Source organism: Cryptotermes secundus, unplaced genomic scaffold, assembly GCF_002891405.2.
Source record: "Cryptotermes secundus unplaced genomic scaffold, Csec_1.0 scaffold318, whole genome shotgun sequence".
In the NCBI taxonomy this organism is placed as follows: domain Eukaryota; kingdom Metazoa; phylum Arthropoda; class Insecta; order Blattodea; family Kalotermitidae; genus Cryptotermes; species Cryptotermes secundus.
Window position 1 is genome coordinate 563400 of NW_019730108.1, and position 21249 is coordinate 584648.

General features: G+C 49.1%; 1 protein-coding gene across 2 annotated transcripts in view; it reads left to right on the plus strand.

Annotated features, from left to right (window-relative positions):
• The window catches only part of LOC111866105, an 85003-nt gene that overhangs the window by 57621 nt on the left and 6133 nt on the right, over positions 1 to 21249 (plus strand). For both annotated transcript variants that reach the window (XM_023854698.2, XM_023854699.2), the window contains exons 2-8: positions 3569 to 3682; positions 14160 to 14641; positions 14722 to 14877; positions 16759 to 17110; positions 19080 to 19210; positions 19665 to 19886; positions 20543 to 20780. In XM_023854698.2, the coding sequence (XP_023710466.1) occupies positions 3619 to 3682; positions 14160 to 14641; positions 14722 to 14877; positions 16759 to 17110; positions 19080 to 19210; positions 19665 to 19886; positions 20543 to 20780 (1645 nt within the window). In that variant the 5' untranslated portion in view covers positions 3569 to 3618. The remainder of the gene's footprint in view (positions 1 to 3568; positions 3683 to 14159; positions 14642 to 14721; positions 14878 to 16758; positions 17111 to 19079; positions 19211 to 19664; positions 19887 to 20542; positions 20781 to 21249) is intronic.

Genomic DNA, 21249 nt, shown 5'->3' on the forward strand with positions numbered 1-21249 from the left:
TTCTATTATGGTAAAGCAAGTGGTACATATAGTTACCGCTGCGCTTTACGGAGTTAATATTTCTGATGTCAATAAATGTACCGTTTTCGATCTGTTCGCCGTCCTTATGCGGCAACTTCTCCGTCACGTAACTGCGGCGGGACGGTCTGCATCTAAGGCGCTCCAGTACACCACTGAAAAGCAGTGAAGCGTTCTGTAATTTGTGATTTATGTGACCCCATGCTTCCACCTTCGCACCTAGCACCGTCCCATCTGTGGGGCAGGTGCGTGTGAGACCGGCCCCATCTGCGCCCAGATGTGATCTACACGAATCGGGTAAAGGAGGAGATTGGCAGGGCATGTAACATACATGGAAGAAAGAAGATATACATACGTATTTTTAGGACGAACCGGAAGAAAGAGAGAACGAGGAAGATCTAAACTTAAGTGGGATGATGATGATGATGATGATAATAATAATAATAATAATAATAATAATAATAATAATAATAATAATAAACTGGATCTGGAAGAAACAGACTGGAAGTTTGTGAATTTGATTCAGCTGGCTCAGGATAGGCATCAGTGTCGGGATATTGCGAGCACGATAATGGAGCTTTGAGCTGCAAGCAATCAGGGAATTCCTTGACTAACCGAGTTTCGAACTTCTTCTTTATTGACTTGCTAACGCTGTTCTGACTGACCTCCTCAGTTGATGCAGGATCGTGTAACATATTTCCCGAGTGTGTCTGAGAGCCTGGCGGGACGCACTCGTGCGACAAATGGGATTAGGGTGGCGTGGGTGGGGGCGTCGGTAAGTCGGTAATGTGTACCTGGGTCACAGGGTGTCCCGGAGAGATATGCACGCTAACATTTTATTGAAGCAGTTACGACCTACCGATAAGGTAACAAGATGACTGACCAACTGTCTAATTACCTGTATTACACTGTCTTCCTTTTCTAAACAACCGTCGTAGTAATTGCTGACTTTCTTATGGTTTTCGCCCTAAACAGCAGCAATCGTTTGATCTCTGTGAACTCTGTCACGGAGAGGCGGTGTTTCCTGCGAGGTACGAACTGACTTGTTAAGTTGCTCCACTGTTACACTGAGTCCATTTATTTATAGCTCTCGTAACGACGTCATAGGATTATTTGTGAAAAATAATATGGACGTAAGTAGTCGTGGCCTTATTTGAGGTACACGATCCCAACATTTGCTGAAGCGCTGAGGAAAGCCATAAAGGACTTTATTCCAGACCGAGATTCAAACCAGGTATCTCCCGAATACGGGTCTCATTCGCTGCCGCTCTTGCCAAATAAGAGGGACATGAGGAGACGAATTACTGAAGGAGCTTCTTAGTGAATTCGAACCAAAAGCACGTGGCGACAGTTCACAGAACATCCTGTATAGTCCCTGTCTGAGGTACGTTAGAGGCATCCTGTGTCCGGAATTGTAATTCCGCACATGAAATGTAATTGTTGGCTTTTAATTCCGTTTGCAAGGCGACGCGGCAATTGGCCCGACCTGAGCGGACGGGGATGGCTGTATGTGCGGCGGATGTCGTTCCATTTTATGTGCCCTTATGACGTACACCACTGTTACTGACGTCACGGAAAAGGACCCTTTAGTATTTTGGGATAATTTCGCAATTCCCATCTCTGGATTTTTTGGTACTCGCAGCGGTGACTGTGGAGGATCTTCTGGGACATGACGCGGTACAGTTTGTTTGAAGTAAACAGACGTTTCGGAAGAACATACTGCCTCCATCGTCAGGACGGAAGAGTAAGCCAAGCGAGCAACCAGCGAGAAAAAGAGCTTTCTACTTGTTGCTTACATCTTATTGGGGCGCTCGGTAGGCTAATTCTTCTACCCCGAGGATGGAGGCAGTACGCTTTTCCGAAACGCCGGTACGCTTCTCTCAGAATACACGGCGTCACATCCCAAAAGGTAATTTTGAATTCCCACCCCTTGCCACAATTCCCACAGACAAGCCTTCTATTCAACCACCTTCGTATATTGTAGCCCAACTGTCAGGCATCGCTCTGACAGTTTGAAATTGTCTGTAAAGCACGAAAGAATAGCCATAAATGGGATGATGATAGTAATAATAATAATAATAATAATAATAATAATAATAATAATCAACATCATCATCATCATCGGCGGGTACACTGTAATACCGACTGAATCACCGCCATTTAGTGCTGCCATCTGTTGGTGATACCGTTTGGTTCCCATGAAAGTGTGACTATGTTGCAACGCTGCCAGTCGCTCAGCCGCTTGGTAGCACGTTCAGTGAGTGATGACTTGCAGGGGATATGGAAGGTAGCGGCGGTGGCCTAAGTTGCAGGGACCAGATGCCTGAGGACGCGCCTGCCAACCCCTGTCGCCGGTTTCTAAAGTAATTGCGCGTGCAGGCGTACTCCGCCCGTGTTTACGCTCGACGTCGTAATCCCGGTAATGGACAAGGGCGCGCGGCCATTACACAGACGGTAGCAGTTTCTCCCGCGCACCTGCCTACCGGGTGTCTCATAAACATCTTATTCTGTCGTAGCGGTCACATCTCTCTTAACGTAACCATAAGAATCTGCTGTTTGTATTTTGTACATATAGTAGTTCTTTTTCTTTTTGAAACAAATTTTATAATGATTATGAAGTAACAGACGCCTTGCACAGATATTTTTTCCTCTAACCTAAACAGCTTTGTAACTGATTTTGAGTAATGTGTTTTGCTGTTCTCAGACAGAGTGTCCATCACTGTTGCCCTTTGGTCCTCGTACAGTTTACAGTCCCGGAAGATATGTTCCTCCATTTGCAGCCGTCACCACATTCGCATTCAGTCGTGGACGCAACGTTAAATCTGTTTAGTATTGCTTTAAGCCTGTAGTGGCCTGCTCTCATACGGTTTATTGACACGAAGGCACGGCGGTTCATTTTTATCTTGCGGAACCTGTGGTGCCCTTCAAAGTGCCTTCCTGCTCTCTCCTGTTTGTGGTTTTCCAAAAACTGTGAAGTTCCTCTTTGCCTTTCTCTTTCCACTGGGCTTTAAGATTGGCTACTGGTAATATTAAGTGACTGTCTCTGCCTTCTTTGATTGATTGCTTAGGCTCTGAGTCAGCTCTGTCGTTAACTTCAAATCCACAGCGTCCCAGAATCCAGTACAATTTTATCTTTTCCCTCGCAATTCCAGTCTTTCTATTTTGTCAGTAAGCGCCTTTGAACCCGTATGTATTGATATCTGATGTTTTAGAATTCCAAGGGTTGTACGTGTTTCCTTTGAGAATAAGTGCCAGTGTAATTCATATAGCACTAGGCCACTATTTTAGGTCTTCAGAGCTGCTAATCTTTCATGGCTAAATAATGCATGCATACACGAGCTCCCCGGTAACTTGTTGTGTTGGGGAACCCCATCAGTACGTTACTTGACAATGTAGTTCTGACAGAATATCAGAAGATGTCGCATGCTATCAGCTCTATCGACGCGTGGCAGTTCTAGGGTTCAGTACCGAATCTCTGAATACTTTATCTTTATGTAATAGCGGCGTATCTGCCAGATAGTGAGGATACTGACGTGACGTGCTTTTGCAGGTCGGAGGCCGTGCGGTGAGGAAGTGACGTCACAGGATGCGCGCTTTACAATGAGGACAGCAGCGGCATGCTGGACCGCCGCAGCCGCCATCTTGCTTTCCACCATCTTGACAGGTAAGAGCGGACGCCGGAGGAAGGATGGACATAACTGTTGTGCCTCGTGTTGCGACACTGGCGGGGAGAGAAGCCGCGTCTCTGCTTTCAGTAATAACAGTGACCATGCAGTGAAGCTGGGGCACGCGATAGCGTAGTTGGTTGAGGCACCATGCTACAATTCGGAAGGTCGCGGAATCGAATCCCGATCAGGTCATTGTACTTTTTTCAATTGACCTAATCATTCCAGCTGCACTATGGGCCTGGGGCCGACCCAGCCTCTAACAGAAATGAGTACCAGGGATATTCTTGGAATATTCTTGGGGGTAAAGGGCGGCCGGCGCCTAGGGCTGACAACCTTGCCGTCATTTATGAGCCGACTGTCTAGAGAAAATGTGGGAACCTCGACGTCTCACAACCCTATGTCCCTGTTACAGGGACAGCTTTACCTTCATACATTAAGAATGCAGAAGTTCATATGGCATGTTAGGTCTGATATCCCTCCCTTCCCCTGACTTATCGTGTCCGGTGTTGTACCTCGATGGCCTCGCGTGCCGCAAGGGCATTCACTGCAGTCCAGATCGATACTACAGGATGACTTTGAAGTTGGTATGCAAATGTTATAGTGACAGAAACACGAGCAGGTGCGGAAGGCGGCCACCGTCTTCTGTCTCACACTGTGTAACTCACAGACAGGCATGACACAAGCGCACGCGCACAGTGCGGTGCCTGCTGAGGTAAGGTAATGTTGTTGGGCCGCGCCATAGCTCAAGCGGTTAGTCGCTGCCTCTCCAACCCGGCGGGCCGGGTTCGATCCCTGGTCTGGTCAAGTGGGATTTGTGGTGGACAAAATGGCGCTGGGGCAGGTTTTCTCCGAGTACTTCGGTTTCCCCTGCCAATCTTCATTCCACCAATTGCTCCACAATCACCCTCACCTATCATCTGGGGCTGGTACAATAGGCCAGAAGTAGGCCGCAGTACAAGGGACTTAGTCCCACCCCACTAGCATTAAAAAAAGGTAAAGTTGTTCCTGTGCTTAATTAATTAAGCACTAGTGTCGAAGTTATGAATCGGCAGAGGTGTACCTCCACTCCTCCATAGGCCTACATGGCGTAGTGCTTAATTAAGCACACGCAGAGCCTGAGTGATTCTGATTCAATCACGTTTACCCTACAACGCCGTCAGTGCGTGTACTCAATGGCGTCTAGTAGTAGGACGAATTCTTAAAAACGAGTGGGGAAAGACTTGAAGTCCGGTCCGATAAATTGCTGCTGGTCCTCGTCAGCACAGTCATTCTTGCTTCCGAGTCCAGTGGAACTTTATGGCTGTATTTTACCATCTGACGACTGTGGGAATCGTTGAAGGAAGTGGCCATGGCCTAATTTAATGAGCTGTGTCGTATGTGTCTGGAGGACATGAGAAGGGTCGCGAAGAACCTCAGGGTGGTCGGTGCCCCGACCTGCTCGATCCTAATGATGAGTGTTGCCATGACGTCACATTACGGCGCCTTCCCTCGGCTTCTGTTCACTCGCTCGGTGCATACGTCGTCTCGCTCCGTCACGGTCCCAAGCGACAGAACAAAGTAATGCCTTCCCCTGGAGCCGATCCCCGTATCTGCGTAATGGCGGGGGGGGGGTTGCTTGGATTGCCTGCTGTACGCCACGCTCATGGCGTTCTTGACGGCCCAACGCAAGCTTGTCACGTGAGACACTACGTGACGCACTATGCGGGGCACGCGGTTAGATACCACATATTTACCGGCGCTTCCATCTTCAGGGTACCTGAGGGTTGCTAGATATTTACGACTGTGTTGGAGGGTAAGAAAATGTTTCTCTAATTAGAGCGTCCAGACCGGCTTTGAGGCCCACCCAGCAATTGGTGTCGCTGGCTCTTTCCCCGGGGGTAAAGTGACCGGGGTGTGAAGCTGACCACCCACTTCAGTCTAGTGCCCACGTCAAAAATGGTGGAGCTATTCCTTCACACCAACATACGTCTTCATGACATTGTGCTTAATTAAATGCGTACAGGAAAAACTTCAGTTTTTTATCGGCGGGAGCTCCTGCCTCCATCTTCAGGATACTTCTGGGATGTGACATGTTTTCTGTAGGCATGTACAGGTCAGGTTATTCTTCTACTGTAAAGATGGAGGCAGCGGGCTCTTCCGAAAGTTGATGCATGGAGTCGCAACTCAGAAGACTGTAACCTTTAGATACCCTGAAGACGACCGCAGCAGTTTCCTCCAAAACGCTGGTAACAACCTATAAAAATACACGGGGCATTTCGGAAAGAAACAGACGTTTCGGAGAATCCCATTCCCCATTTCAACACTCAAGAACACAGCTGAGCTTGCCGCCTGCTCCTTACTTTCCCGTGCGACGCTTTCGGGCATCGCCTGAGGATGCCGGGCGTCTCTTGCAAGCATTTGCATGTTAACAGCCCGGCACGAGCAGAGGAGCTACAGTTACGCTGAACTCTGTTTCTTGTTAGGGTGGTTGCCTAAATGGCACTTTGCGTTCACGAAGAAATTGGGAGCAGATTAAATTCGCGGCATAACGGTAACGCTCTAGATCCGTGTTCTGCTCCCATCTGGGCCGCTACACTTTCCATCGTGGTTTTCCCTCGGTCCCTTCAGATAACTGTCCGGGATATTACTTCGATTAGGTCACAACCATTCCTTGTAATTCTTCCACTTTCCTGCTTCCTGACACTGTGCAGCCTGAGCTACTAAGATTGTCGTTAAGTAACACACGACAGATTAATAAATAAATATGGATCCTGCTTGTTGCCGTTCTGTTCAGAATATTATCTCTTCTCATTTGCTGTTCAAAGTGTCAAGTTTAATATGATCATAATTCTACCTGTTGTTTTGTATGGATGTGGAACTTTGTCTCTCACATCAGGGGAAGAATGCAAACTGGGGGTGTCTCAGAAGAGGGCCCCGTGGAGAACATTTGTACTAGGAGGGAGGTACCTGCTTAAGGGGGGAAAGTAATGGTTACTCTGCGGAACAAATTGGAGTGATCAAGTGAAGTCAGTGCCCTGCGTCCAAGCCGTTACGGCTGTCTTTGCCCGACTTCTCTCAAGGTGACATTAAAGAGTTTACAAGAGGCTTATTTGAGAGCTGGGATGACATTAGACAACTGGGTGGAGTTCTGGAGACTCGACAGTCCAGGGTGATTGAACAAGAAATGGCTAGAAGACTTCATAGGGATTTGAAGTGATTTCTTCGGTGTTGAGATCCGTTGCTAGGAGACGACTAGTGGACACTGAGAAATCTAGTACGTGTGCAACGGTGGACTGGAAATTGGGTAAATCAGCGATAGCGCTGTACTGATTGTAATTAAGAGAGATTGTACCCGAAGTGCCAATAAATCCAATCATCTGATCTAGAACCCGTTATTTTAGTCACACGTACCCCTCCCCCCTACATGTGATAGTGTGATAGATGGGTGTTATGGAGACAGGTTGTGGAGATCGGGTGAGGGTGCTACTGGCTCGTGATCGAGTCCAATGGCACGGTGATTTGCAAATCGTGCTAATTTCCCTTCTATGTTCCGTTACTAATGCGGTGTTGTGCATCAGCGAGGTTCAGGCTGTGTCCTTCTTGCCCTTTTACTAGAATTCTGTGGAACGTTGCACACGGATGTGTGCTCCTTTTGACTTGACCCCCGTTTCCCCGCGCTGTGGCTGTTCCCGCCCTTTTGTTTCTCGGGGGGCTTGCCAAATGAGGTGGATTCAGAGATCGTCAGTTTGTTGGCTCAGTGAATATCTGATGAGTTCGCAGTGAAACAATCATCACACACGTGAATTATCCAGGGACCCAAAAGCGACAGTTCTGCCTGGAAATTAATGACAACGCCGCATACGTGGTCAACAGAGAAGGGGGGGGGGGAATTAAGAGTTCGTTTCCAGGCAATCGTAAATTGCGCCAAATTTTTGCTGCGGTTTGTTGCCCGGGTTTGGGAATTAATTTTTCAGACATTGCAACAGTACGACCATGCGAGTTATAGGAATATCGCCAGTGTTGCCACCTTGCACACTTATCATTTCCCTTAGGAATTATACTTGATTAAAAAAGCGAGTCTCGGAGTGCGCCTGCAACGTATGTTTCACAGTTTGTCTGAGTATTCTCAGAATCGAATTTAAAATGTGAATCCGGGGTAGCTCAGTCAGTACAGTGACCAGATTACGGGCTGAAAGACCGAGGAATCGGGGTTAGATTCTGTTTCGTCCAGATTGGCTCTGGGGGCCACCCACCCTCCCATCAAGTGGGTACTGGGCTGCAGTCAGCGTCATTGTGTGATTTTTACTTCTGGTTGCAACAACAAGAACTGTGTGGGATGCACTGAGTACACATTTCTTTCAGAACACGCAAGTCACTTGGAGATCTACATACAGATGACAGTTAAGGTGAGAGTAAGGTTTGACCCTTGTTTAATTAATTAAACACTATCTCATGTACTGTAGGGGGAATGAAGCATCCTTAACCTCAGCTCTAGATCTAGGTGAGTGGTCAGCTTCACGCCTCGGGAGCTGTATCCGGGCAAAGAACCCCCGGTACCCATTGGATAGAAGCTTGGTGGGCCCCAGAGCGGGTCTGGAAGCTGAGAAGAGGAAATCTCTTGCACCTGAAGGAAATCGAACCCCATTCCTATGATATTTGGCAGGTTTAACTTATCTAGAATGAGTAGCTATCCAATGTTGTGGTATCCTAGCAACCGTATCGGCGTTACAGTAGGTTTATTGGAATCAGAGCATTACCATGGCGACGGCGTAACTGCAGTGATGATGAGAAGCCCATCGGATATTTGTTTCTCCTGGAAATAAGCGACTTGGCTGCGCGGGGGCATCGACTCGACCGATTGCCAACAGCGGCAAAACAGTTGCCGCTGACCTGTGTCTGTGTGTGTGCAGGGCAGGGTTCTGACTCATGTTCTCAGTCTTACATCATGAACACTGCGGCTAGGAGGGACTGAGGAAAACCTCAGGAACCTTAGTCAAGACAACCGGTCTGTGTCGCGGCTGTTAGACGAGCCAAGCACGCCCGGAACACGAGTCCTGCTCTGTGAGGCTGCATAAACTTCTACAAGACTGTACGGCGTCATAGTCACAGTTCAGCTACAGCTAGCTTCTCAAGGACCCTGCTCCGTGGAGCTACACGTTTGTGACATACCGTTAGCCTGTCATGTTGTTTATGTATCAGCGTCGTTGCATAAGTAAACATAATTTATATTAATTAATCAGTTGAGTGTAGTGAATAATTCCGAGGGCCATCCAGGTTTTCCTCTGTCAAAGCGGGAACTAAGTGCAGATGTCGCTATACACGCGGACACTGAGTGTGACGCGCCTGCAGAGGCCTGCAATCCCGCAGATTTGCTTCGTGCGCAGCGCTCCGGCTTTCTTCATGCTCCATTTTATAGAGGACATTTGGATTCTTAGACCCGCAAAATCTCATTTGTGTGCGTTACCGCAGCAATATGGAAGCATCTATTTGTAGCTTTCATTGGATATACTTTTTTCATGGGCTCACAACTAGCGGTTTTGTTTCTGTGGTGCTGACACATGATTATTGTGAAGGGCAGAAATGTCCTGAAGGAAGGAAAATGGCCACAGAACAAGACACACTTGATCTCCTGCGGGAGTATGCCTACGTCATCATCGGTTACATTATTATTATTGGAGAGTTACTGAACTATGTTTTCAGAACACTTCCGGGATTCACATGCTGTGGGGATTCCGAACCTACTGTTGCGTATTTGCAAGCAAGAACGGCCGATCCCGAGAAACAGGCATTGATGAGTAACGGCTGTGTAAACAGGCGACAATACAACAACCTTTGCTAGGGAAGAGTCTGTGAACACGTTTCCTCACCAACGAGAGAACACGCAGTACTTGAAGAGGTGTTTTCGGTGCGGTCCGTGTAGGGACTATATAACAAGTAGCAGCTACTATTACGAAAGAGTCCTGAGACGGCAGTTAGAAGAGTAGGAGGTTGGTGTGAGATGGCCGCCAGCCTGCGAGGGCGTGAGCGTGGGAACAGAGGAACGTCCGCCGTTGGGAGAAGTTAGCAAGCAGCGCAGTGCAGACCGCGACTGAGAACGCTGCTCTGTGTGTGGTCACGAGTTGCGCGCTAAAAAGCGTTCAGTAAATCCAGTCACTAATACAAACCCCGTCCATAGTCACTCAGTCATGAACACAGGAGTTTCCTACCTGAGATTGCCTACGCAAGGTGTGACGTGTCCTAGTTCGGAGAGCAGGTGGACTTAACCTGGAGTGGGGCAGAAGGGAGATTGATATTTTCTGGGATGCAATGCCTTTCAAGATCCTAAGAGACGTTGGTAGCGGTATCAGACCTCTTCATAATTACCGCCGTGAGAATTTCAAATGCAGTGGAATTTACTGGAAGAAATTAAGTAAGGAATAGTTCCGTGCGTCATATACGAGTATGTAAAAGTAGCCTTATTAGGTCCATTAGTTTGAGCAGAATTCAGTGAGTTTTAGATATAGGAAAGTTAGGAAAAGAAAGAAAACAGTGCAGCAGTTTTTCACTACGATGGCTCAGTAGGTAAAGTGACTGGACAGAGCAGGGCAGGTCAGCCGAATTTTAACCCCCATGATAATGTTTCATTTCTTCCCTTCACCATTCTCTCTAGGTGGACTCTGGGATTTGCGAATTCATCTACACAGTGCAGCCAGAGGGGCTTTGCCTCCATAAGTAAGTTAGCTGGAGCGTCGAAGTGTCCGTTTCTAAACCCGAAGATAAGAATAGATGGAGCTTTGCCTCCATGTTCCCATATGTCATCAGAGAGTAGTGGTTCGGTCCAGGGTGAACCTAGAACTATAAGATACCCTTAAAATGAACGTATCTCTAAAAACTGAACTGTAAGTAACAAAAACTTGACTTTTATCGGAGGGAAGTTGGTAGCCGTGGGGGTCGTCCCGTTCCTCCACAACTGAGCCGCAAGAAACAAAACAAATGATGCCGGTCACGCGAACAAGCCTCGAGTGTTTCTGCTTCTTGCCGCCGAGCGACGCTACCTGCTCCCGCGAGCACCGCGCTGACATATTCTCTGCTTCCGGTCGTAAAACTGGGTCGGCCCCTGGCGCTACAGTGGCACAAGTGACAGTGATGTCTCGCGTCGCTCCGATTTATGGCATCCTCGCAACCATGAGTACTGAATGGTGCAGTGCTGTTTTATGCCAAGTATAAAACTTCAGACATTGACGCGTCATTCGAGAGAAAATTACTGGAATCTTCGCTCACCATGCGAAGGGAGCCGGAGAACTCATCGAACCCACACAGGACTGCTCTTCCGTATAGCTGTCAGCTCGAGGTGTGACGTGCACTTGAGTGCTGGTCGTATCTTAGAAACCAGCAGCGGAGTGTGTATATCTCATGTGGACCTGTCGAGATACACATCTATTGAATCGAACCTCAGCAACACTGCTTCGAGTTTGAAAAATATTTTTTTTTCAAAATTTAAGGTAAAGATGTACCTGTGCTTAATTAAGTATCACGTCATAAATGGGGGGGACTGGAGGTATAGCACCACACATTCTTCATCCCGGTACTACATTGAGATTAGTGACCAGCTTCATGCTTGGGCCGTTTTACCCCGGGCTGAGAGAATCTCTCGTACACATCAACTAGGAAGCTGGGAGGAGCGGAGGCCAAAACCGATGTGGGCGCTGTGGGGAAGAGAAAAATACCTGCCCCTGCTGTGAATCGAACCCCGGTTTCTCGGTCATTCACCTCATAGCCTACTCAGAGTACTGACTTAACATTTTTGTTACTACAGTATTTACCGCGTTGAGAAGGAACCCGTGCATATGGAAGCGAGGCCTACATTTTATGTCGTGTGGTGTTTCATGTCAAGTTTGCTCTGCCACCTGCAGGCCGCATCAGGTCTCATGTAAGCCGTGCCAGGTGTTTTGGATATGATGTATGAGCACTGCTCCTGACCTAAGTTTTCCGCAGTTTTCCTCAGTATTTCCGGGAAAATGCCAGGATGCTACCTGAACGGCCTTTTCCATCCACTCCCAATGCTACCATTCAGTTGTGCACAGTCCGCGCTCGTGACGCTAAGCCCCTGTGCTTTAACTACCCCATGAAGACGCATTGGGGAGCGGATGTGTAGATCCACGTATTCTCAGCCTTGGCACGAGATGGAGGGGAGTGGCCAGCTTTACCCCCCTGTAGCCGTTTGATAGAGAGAGAAAGAGAGAAGAGAGGGACACGTCACGTAACGGAACGCGACTTAGGCCACTCATTGCTTCTTGCGGCAGCAGCGCCTCACGTTACGAGCAGCACTCGTTCTGAAACAAGAACGACTTGTACAACGAACTGCTAAAACAAGAGACGAGGGTCAATGCGTACAAAAAGGGGAGGAGCACAACAAGAAACTTAACAAGTGAAGGCTACATTGCGCCCAGAGGAATTGCGAAACGATCTGAACAGTGGCTGCACCAATTGCTGTCACCTTTGATGTAGATCAACGGGTCACTGCCTACTGGATAACTTAACCGCGGGCAAAATGCGGAATTTGATTGTTAAAGCAGATGGTGTGTATGGTTACCTCTGTGATTTCAAGGGTCCCTGTGGTCTAGTAGCTGGCGCCTAGGCTATGGGCTGAACGACTAGCGAATCAGGGTTCGGTTCTCAAGAGAGGCAGAAAATTTTCTCTTCACAACCACATGTAGTCTGCTATCTGATGGGCACCAGAGAACTTTCGTAGCGGTAATCAGCCGGGGCATGAAGCTGACCACTTATCTGCATTCAGTGTCAAAGTTGAGAGTGCGTGGAGCTGTGCTGCACTCTCCCATACGCATTGTGGATGAAGGTCAGGGACAGCTTTCCTCTTCCGTTTAAGCATAATGAATCATGGCTTTGCGTTTGAAACTTCGCGACAGTTTCTTGCATCGTCATTTATGTCATACAATTTATTTGCGCCTATAATGCAGCTTGTCACAACATGTTTCGGCCGTACACGGCCATCATCAGGTGTCTCTAATTCGGTAAAATTGCTGCAACGTCCAACTTCACATGTCGCGTGTGAATGCGATATTTGAAACAAACGGACTTTAATTACAGTCAATAAGAACAAGTCAAAATTTTAGTTAAAATTTCAATATTTTCCTTTGGGTCGTCGTCCACCCATCAAAACGACATGGTTTGAGGTCTCAGCGGCATGGGTGTATGTGTGTTGTGTAGTTATCACCTGCAGTATCTAACGAACATTACAATTACAGCTAATTCTGCTACATTTTGTGTTTCCCCAAGTTAGTTAATTTCCCTGTGTTCACGTATGTCCCCTTGACCGTGAAGTCGCGGTGTTTGTCGTTCTACTCAGCGTGCCTAATCCCACATTTATAACGTAACCGGGTGGAGGGGGGGGTGCTGACATCTTGTGTGAAGCTCGTGTAATGTCTCAAGTATGAGGTTATGTGTATCGACATATCATTCGCCAGTTGTCAGTTGAGCCGTTCTTGCTAGAGGTCTCGCAGTATCGTGTCCATTCTAAATACGAAAACACTGATCGTAGTAGCGCGGAAACACAGCACCTCCCTTGAATTGAGGCCGACTAGGCCGAAACATGTAGCGCAGTGTCGGATTTTAAAATGACTTCATTTTAAATCTTGATACTGTTGGACAGTGGGCAGTAAACAAAACTGAAAGTAATCTGGCAGAATTTGAGGTTTGGTTGGCGCAAGGATGCGGCATGGAAATCTGTTGTTACCAAACCCAAAAGAGACTGTTCAAATATTCATAGCCACTTGCGTCAGTTTGTCGCATCGATCGGGAAGGCATGGAACCTTGATTCCAGTGGCCATTAGCAGGCGCACAGTGTGACGACTCAACTTTTTAATCAGCAACTTCAGAATGAAGTTAAAGTCTTCAAAACTTTAAGCGTTTCCTCTGAAGCAGACCCATCCGAGTGCAATAACACGAAAGATAAGACATGCAACCGGAAAGTACTGTTTTCTGGTATGTGACTCCCTGTAGTCCGATAGCATTTTACCGACGTATCGGAGGAAAGTAGCGCTTGCATCTTCAGGATCGAAGAAACAGCATGAAGTAACTGGGAGGCAAATGATCCACAGCTTAGAATTTGGGTGCCGTAACCGTGTAGATGAATTGTTAAAGTTCTGTCATTTTGTTTTCTGTAATGGTAGTTGATTCTCTTCAAGTCGGGATAGCTCAGTTGGTGTAGCGACGGGCTTTGGGCTGGATGGCCGGGGTTCGATACCAGAGAGTGCAGGATTTCTCTCTTCTACACAGCGTCCAGGTCGAGTCTGGGGCCTACCCAGCCTCCTATCATATGGACACGGGGGGGGGGATAAAGCGGCAGAGGTGTGAAGCCACCCACTTGCCTACATCTAGTGGCGAGGTCAAGAATGGTGGTGTAGTGCCTGACTAATTAAGCGCAGGGACAGCTTTACGCCTAGACTTCCTTTTGCAGAGTTGTTGAGTGTGCCGGTCGGGCTGCCTGTGTTGCAGGGGAGCACGCGATGTGCCTGGAACTGCTCTTGCCCGACAACCACACGGCACTGACGGGAGACCTGGAGGTGCAACTGATCGGGCCCCGACCTGAGCACGGCCGTCTGCAGCTGCTGCGCGCCACAGCTGCGCAGAGCTTCGCAGCCGTTGCGGCTGTTTCCGTGGCCAACAGCACCACGGCGGTGAGGTTCCCGTGCGGTGTCGTGACGCTGGGTGGGCGCTACCGCGTCGTGCTGCTCTCTGCCGAGCCGCAGGAAGAAGCTGCCCAGGAGATGGACGTGCGGTGGCCTGCCGCGCGCCTCGCCCTCCAGCCGCAACATGCCCAGACCTACCCGGAAGTTCCGGTCACGGCCTCCCTGGAGTTCCCGCCCACAACCTGCTTCGCAGCAGCAGGGGCTGTCATCCCGGAGTTGTGGCTAGAGCTGTTGTATTGCGGACACTCGCCGGCAGGCTGCGCTGACGGCAACGCCACCAACACACAGGTGCAGTGTCTTGCTCGCCCCGTAGTCCGTCATCCGAGCCTCTGTTCCTTTCTCTGACATGTCTGTGCTCCTGCTTGCAGGTGATATTCTCGCAGCAGGTGCTCGGGTACCCGAGGCGCCGCGACCTCGTCCTCAAGTGCGAGCTGTTCGGGCTCGCGGGCCACTATGTGCTGACCCTGCGCTCTAAGCTGTACACATCGGTTCCGGTCATAGAGAGTGAGCCAGCTCACATCAAGGTACGGGGCCGCAAACAGCCCGCGTGTCTCCTCCCCTCCACCTCCTTGTTCTCCTCTCCATCTCTGCTCCATCTTCCTTCCTCTTCTCCTCCTCCTCCTCCATATTATTCTCCCCTTGTTCTCCTCGTCGTCCACTCATCTTTCCTCTTCTTCTTCTCCTACTCCTTATTCTTATTCTCCTCTTCTTCTCCCTCTCATCCTTCCTCTTGTCCTCCTACTTCTTCTTCGCCCTCTTCTCCTCCTCCTCCCTAATATTCTCTCCTTCTTCTCATCTTCTCCTTCTCATATTTCCTCTTCTTCTTCTTCTTCTTCTTCTACTACTATTTCTTCTCCTTGTTCTTCTCCCTATTATTCTCTCCTTCTTCTCTTCTCCCCTTCTTCCTCTTAGTTCCGTCCTCTTCCTGCTTCTAGCACCACTTCCACTTTGTGCGGGCCGAGGTTCGAACCTGTCTGCAGTCTGTCAGTAGCCAGACTGTACGGCATCATTTGGAAAGGATCTGTACGCAAGCGATCCTGACCAATTTCAGGAATTGTCTCAGCACTTGTCTGGAGGTTCCGAGGAAACCCGCGAAAAACCTCGGTCTGCATAGCCTTTGTCCCGGCCGACATCCTGGTCGAGCAGCTTCCCAGTTCGAGTCCCCAACGTTACCGCTACGCCAGTCCGACTGGTGCTGCCATCGTCCGGTTGCTGTTTGCTTACAGTTGCAATCCCCAGTGTCCCTTCCCTTGACGTGGCCGAGCTGTGTTGCAGGTGGCAGTGAGCGACAGGTTCGTGTTCAACACGCACGCGCGGAGCATCTGGACGGGGGCGCGGCTGTCCTGTCCCAGTGTCCCTTCCCTTGACGTGACCGAGCTGTGTTGCAGGTGGCAGTGAGCGACAGGTTCGTGTTCAACACGCACGCGCGGAGCATCTGGACGGGGGCGCGGCTGTCCTGTCCCAGTGTCCCTTCCCTTGACGTGACCGAGCTGTGTTGCAGGTGGCAGTGAGCGACAGGTTCGTGTTCAACACGCACGCGCGGAGCATCTGGACGGGGGCGCGGCTGTCCTGTCCCAGTGTCCCTTCCCTTGACGTGACCGAGCTGTGTTGCAGGTGGCAGTGAGCGACAGGTTCGTGTTCAACACGCACGCGCGGAGCATCTGGACGGGGGCGCGGCTGTCCTGTCCCAGTGTCCCTTCCCTTGACGTGACCGAGCTGTGTTGCAGGTGGCAGTGAGCGACAGGTTCGTGTTCAACACGCACGCGCGGAGCATCTGGACGGGGGCGCGGCTGTCCTGTCCCAGTGTCCCTTCCCTTGACGTGACCGAGCTGTGTTGCAGGTGGCAGTGAGCGACAGGTTCGTGTTCAACACGCACGCGCGGAGCATCTGGACGGGGGCGCGGCTGTCCTGTCCCAGTGTCCCTTCCCTTGACGTGACCGAGCTGTGTTGCAGGTGGCAGTGAGCGACAGGTTCGTGTTCAACACGCACGCGCGGAGCATCTGGACGGGGGCGCGGCTGTCCTGTCCCAGTGTCCCTTCCCTTGACGTGACCGAGCTGTGTTGCAGGTGGCAGTGAGCGACAGGTTCGTGTTCAACACGCACGCGCGGAGCATCTGGACGGGGGCGCGGCTGTCCTGTCCCAGTGTCCCTTCCCTTGACGTGACCGAGCTGTGTTGCAGGTGGCAGTGAGCGACAGGTTCGTGTTCAACACGCACGCGCGGAGCATCTGGACGGGGGCGCGGCTGTCCTGTCCCAGTGTCCCTTCCCTTGACGTGACCGAGCTGTGTTGCAGGTGGCAGTGAGCGACAGGTTCGTGTTCAACGTGCATGCGCGGAGCATCTGGACGGGGGCGCGGCTGTCCTGTCCCAGTGTCCCTTCCCTTGACGTGACCGAGCTGTGTTGCAGGTGGCAGTGAGCGACAGGTTCGTGTTCAACGTGCATGCGCGGAGCATCTTGCCTTGCGACTCTCTGGACGGGGGCGTGGCTGTGCTGTTCCAGTATCCTGCATGTGAGCCACGCGTGGATCGCGTGCGACTGTTTGCCAAGCTGCGGGCCGACGTTGCGTCCCTGGCGCCCCCCACGTCACTGCACTACGTAGCGGAGCAGCGTGTTCCCCCCGGGGCCCACAGCCTCCGGTTCGACTGCGACTACTTCTCGGAGCGCTACATCGAGTACTGCTTCGTATACGTGAACCAGGCTGTAACGGGCGCCGTGACGGACGTGCGGATGGATTGTGTGCCCACCATGCCCGTGCAAGGTACGGGTTTCTCTTGAACACATGCACCACAAAACTGACTACAACATTGAAAGGGCAGGAAAAACACAAATTCCTGAAAGAAGCACACTGTGTACAGAGCACTTAAAAATTCACATTTCTATGAGCATTGATTTGTAAACATTTTTGTTGGACAACCGCTGTGCTCTCTGCCCTCTCCTGGTGAAGTCACTGGTTATCTATACATCTTGCCATTTCACTTTATCCAGGATTCAAATCCCTAACCACTCTGTATAATACAAACTGATTCAGCGCTGCAAGTGAACCTGTGCATACATACACACAACAAGAGCGCGGGCTTACGGTTTGTAATGTCGTGTAGTTTGGAGGGAACGCTACGTTTCGGAGGAACACATTGCCTCTGCCTTCCGGGTCGACAAGAGAGCCAAGGAACACACCAGCAGAAGCAGGCAACAAAGCTCAACTGGCTTCTAGCTTGGCTTACTCTTTCACCCTGAAGATGATGTACTCCTCCGAAACGTCGAGCTCCCTCCGTTTTATTTAACGACTGCATAGTGTCAAACGGTAGGATATTTGATGAATTGTAAGGGATCTGATAGGAAGCTGTAATGGCCTAATCGAGGTACATTCCCGCATTTTCCCCCCAGAGACTAGGGAAGACTGGGAAAACCTCGGCCGAGATTGGAATTTAGAGCCTCCCGTACACAATCTAGAGCATTACCGCCAGGACACCCTTTCTAGTTTTCAGTTATTATGCAGCAGTTCATGGGAAGATGGCTGTGAATAATGAATTGGAAAATAAATGGTCGTGACCTACTCTAATATATTGAAGTCCATCCACTGTACAGACGAGGATACGTCACACTTGGTGTAGGCAACCTGACGGAAGAAATTTGTTGTTTAAGTACGTCTGAATTTCCCGCCGCCGTGTCAATACCGGAAGTAGCCAAATGTAGTATACTCGTATACCAGCTTTGGTCTTCAGGAGGTAATGACTTCCACTACGTCAATCGAACCCTGGTCTCTAACTCAGCCTATTCACTGTCACTGCCGTTCCCGCCACAAGGTGGACATGTGCCCGACTGGCGCCCACATATCTTGATGACGTAATAATAGGGACTACGTGAGGACGCGCCCTTCCTTCCTGCATTTACAGCGGCCCCACGAGGCCAGTTGTAATGAACCGCTGTTTTATTGCGGCGCAGTAAAGCAACTCTAATTGAGAGATTAGAACATGTTTCAGTGTGAGTTTGTCGAGTTTTGAGAATTCATTACTGAAATTGCAACCGGTTCTGGAGCCTGACGGGGTGGCGTCTCTTTATCCATATCTGTATACACACTAAAGTAAACTGTGCTTAATTAAGCACCACGCCCAGAAGACGTATGGGGGAATGGAGGCATACCTGAAATCATTCTTGATATCAGCACTGGATGGTTGTGACTGGTACCGAGCAGGGTGGTCTAAAAGTAACGCTCTAGACTTGTATTTGAGCGGTGCTATGTTTGAATCTCGCTTGGGACACCGATTATCCCGAGTGAGAATTTGAGTGTTTTTTCTCAGTCACGTTATTTATGTACCGAGATTGTAGGCTTCTTTCCAGTTCCTTTCCAGTTCATCGGCCAACCTGCCATTTGATGCAATGTAGTCTAAGTAGCCCACAAGAAAGGGTCAGTGGTCAGCTTAACCCCCAGGACAAGAACTCTTGCCACCCATGGGAGAGGAGGCGGGGCAAACCTGACAGCTGGTCAGACCATTGAGGTGAGAAGAGAGAAGTGTCTTCATCCTGCCGGTAATTGAACCCATATCCTTTGGTTCGCAGCTAAACTAAATTACAGAAGGATAAAAGCTGAATAAAAGTATGGGGCCCTGGAAAGGCATGTCTAATATTCTTCGTACTTTTCCTTTTTAATATTCTGTTGTCTTTTCTTTATTTCTTTATCTCCTCCTCTTCTGATACCCACTCCATTCCGTTGCGTTGGTCTCTCGTAGAGTCAGACACTGGGGGATGGGGTGCCTGGAGCCCCTGGACACACTGCACTTCTTCTTGTGGGGGCGGCACACGAAGCAGGTTCCGATTGTGCGACTCGCCGGCTCCCAGGTACGGCGCCAGGTTCTGTGAGGTGAGTGGAAAGATGGGATAGACATATAGAGAATAGAATTTTGGTTGCAAATATACCGGTGCCTAAGAGCAAGGAGGAAAATCTCAATGCAGCATAATTTCTTGAATGTACTGTTCTAGACTTCACAGTTTCTGTGCTACCTATGAGATATTTCGCTCATAGTTACAGGCTCTTCGCCATCTGGACATTGTGTCTGTGAGTTTTCATGATGACACTGTGTAGGTCAGAAGAAATGGTGACACCTGCTTCTTTCTGGTTTCTTGCTTTGCTTACTCTTTGATCCTGAAGATGGAGGCGAAACGTTGATCACAAATGTCAGGATTTCTTTAAATTACAAATCATTACAATGTGGACAAACCCCGTGTTCGTTTTCTCTCCCTCTCTAAAGAGTTCAGTGCAAGATGGGAATATAATTCATGCCCTAACAGTTACAGAGGTGCGGGAACTGTTTCAGGGACCATCCCTACAGTCAGAATCCTGCAGAGATGGAACTGAGTCCTGGGGCTGTCTCCTCTCACCCTCATCTTCATTGCCTGTTGACCATCCGGGAGTCGTGGCCGAGGTGGGCCCAGGATGCCGCTGTGGCTGTGTTGTCCATCTCAGTGTTGCCAAGCCAAGACGCATTCTTGCCACATCAACAGCCAGCTGTCCTGGCAGGACGTTCTGGCTTATTCAGGTAAGTCTCCTGATATGGCTTCCTACACCTGCACACAAACAAATATATGCAGATCATTTCATCAGCCATATCTAGACAGTACGGGCATCAAGCTCATGGCATGTAAACTCAAAATTGATGAATATACTTCCTCTTAGAGAAATATGAATTCTGCTCATATTTTATCATTTCAGGCTGAAATTCATTTCACTTTCAGTTCTATCTGTGTTGTATAACTTGAAAGTCAGGTCTCTGGAATCACAGGGCAAATTTAAATCTTACATTAAAAGATTTCCATCTACAAATCAACAAAAAGATTACACCATCTTGTACAGTCATTCATTACATCCTGTGATGTTATGCCCATCCACAGTGAATGGTATTGAAAGGAGCTGTTTGCTTCAAAATCTCTGCTTCTTTTTCGACAAAATGACCCCTACTATTTAATATTATACTGTTTAATACAATCCCACATGTCTCTCAAAATAGACAATTATTGGGTGAACCTATAAAGTTATATTCCTCTACACCTGTCACAAACAAAAAAGATGTTACTGAATGCTCTTTTGTGGGTGAATATCATTTCAGCTACTCCTCTGAAGTATCAGGTTCAATATTTTTGCATCTGCACAGTAAGTGACTCTTGTGTGGTCACAGTAATGTGATTCTTATCATAGGCAGATGCAGGATCAGTGATCCGGCTGACCGTTGTGCATTTGCGGCTGCCATGTGGAAGGCAGTGGCTCAAGGTGCGGGATGGTGACTCCCTGGCAGCCACCCTGGTGGCTTATCTGTCGGGGCGTGTGACGTCCCATGCCTTCACGTCCACTTCCAACTACTTGCTCCTTGATTTCTTCTCAGATGACGTGGTCCCTGCCTGTCTTGGCAGCTTCCTTGCACTTGCTGAGCAGACAGGTAATGCAGCTGAACTCTATAGATCCCAGAATAGACTCACATCTCAGTTTAGAGCTGCTGTCTATAGCTCACACTGTATAGTGTGAATGGTGTGATGATTACTGGATGATATGTTGGAAAGGAGGAGGAGGGAAGTGATATGTGGCATCTCATGTATAACCTGATGAAAATCACAAAGCACATTAGTTAGGAAAGCTGGTGTCCCAGCCGAGATTTGAACTAGACACTCAACCAGAAACGAGGCAGAAGACCTACTGGTTGAGGAAGATCATATCATCTGAATGGATTTGTATTTTGTTCTGATGTCGATAGGTAGAGGAGGAAGTGACCATAGCCTATTTTCCTGTGAGGTAGGAACTGAACATCTGTTATTTAGGTCTTTAAACTGAAGGAGCAGTTTTTGTAATGAAGACGTTGTAAGAGGGCTAAGTAGCTTGACTTTCTCCTTACTGCGATCTGCATTAGGCTG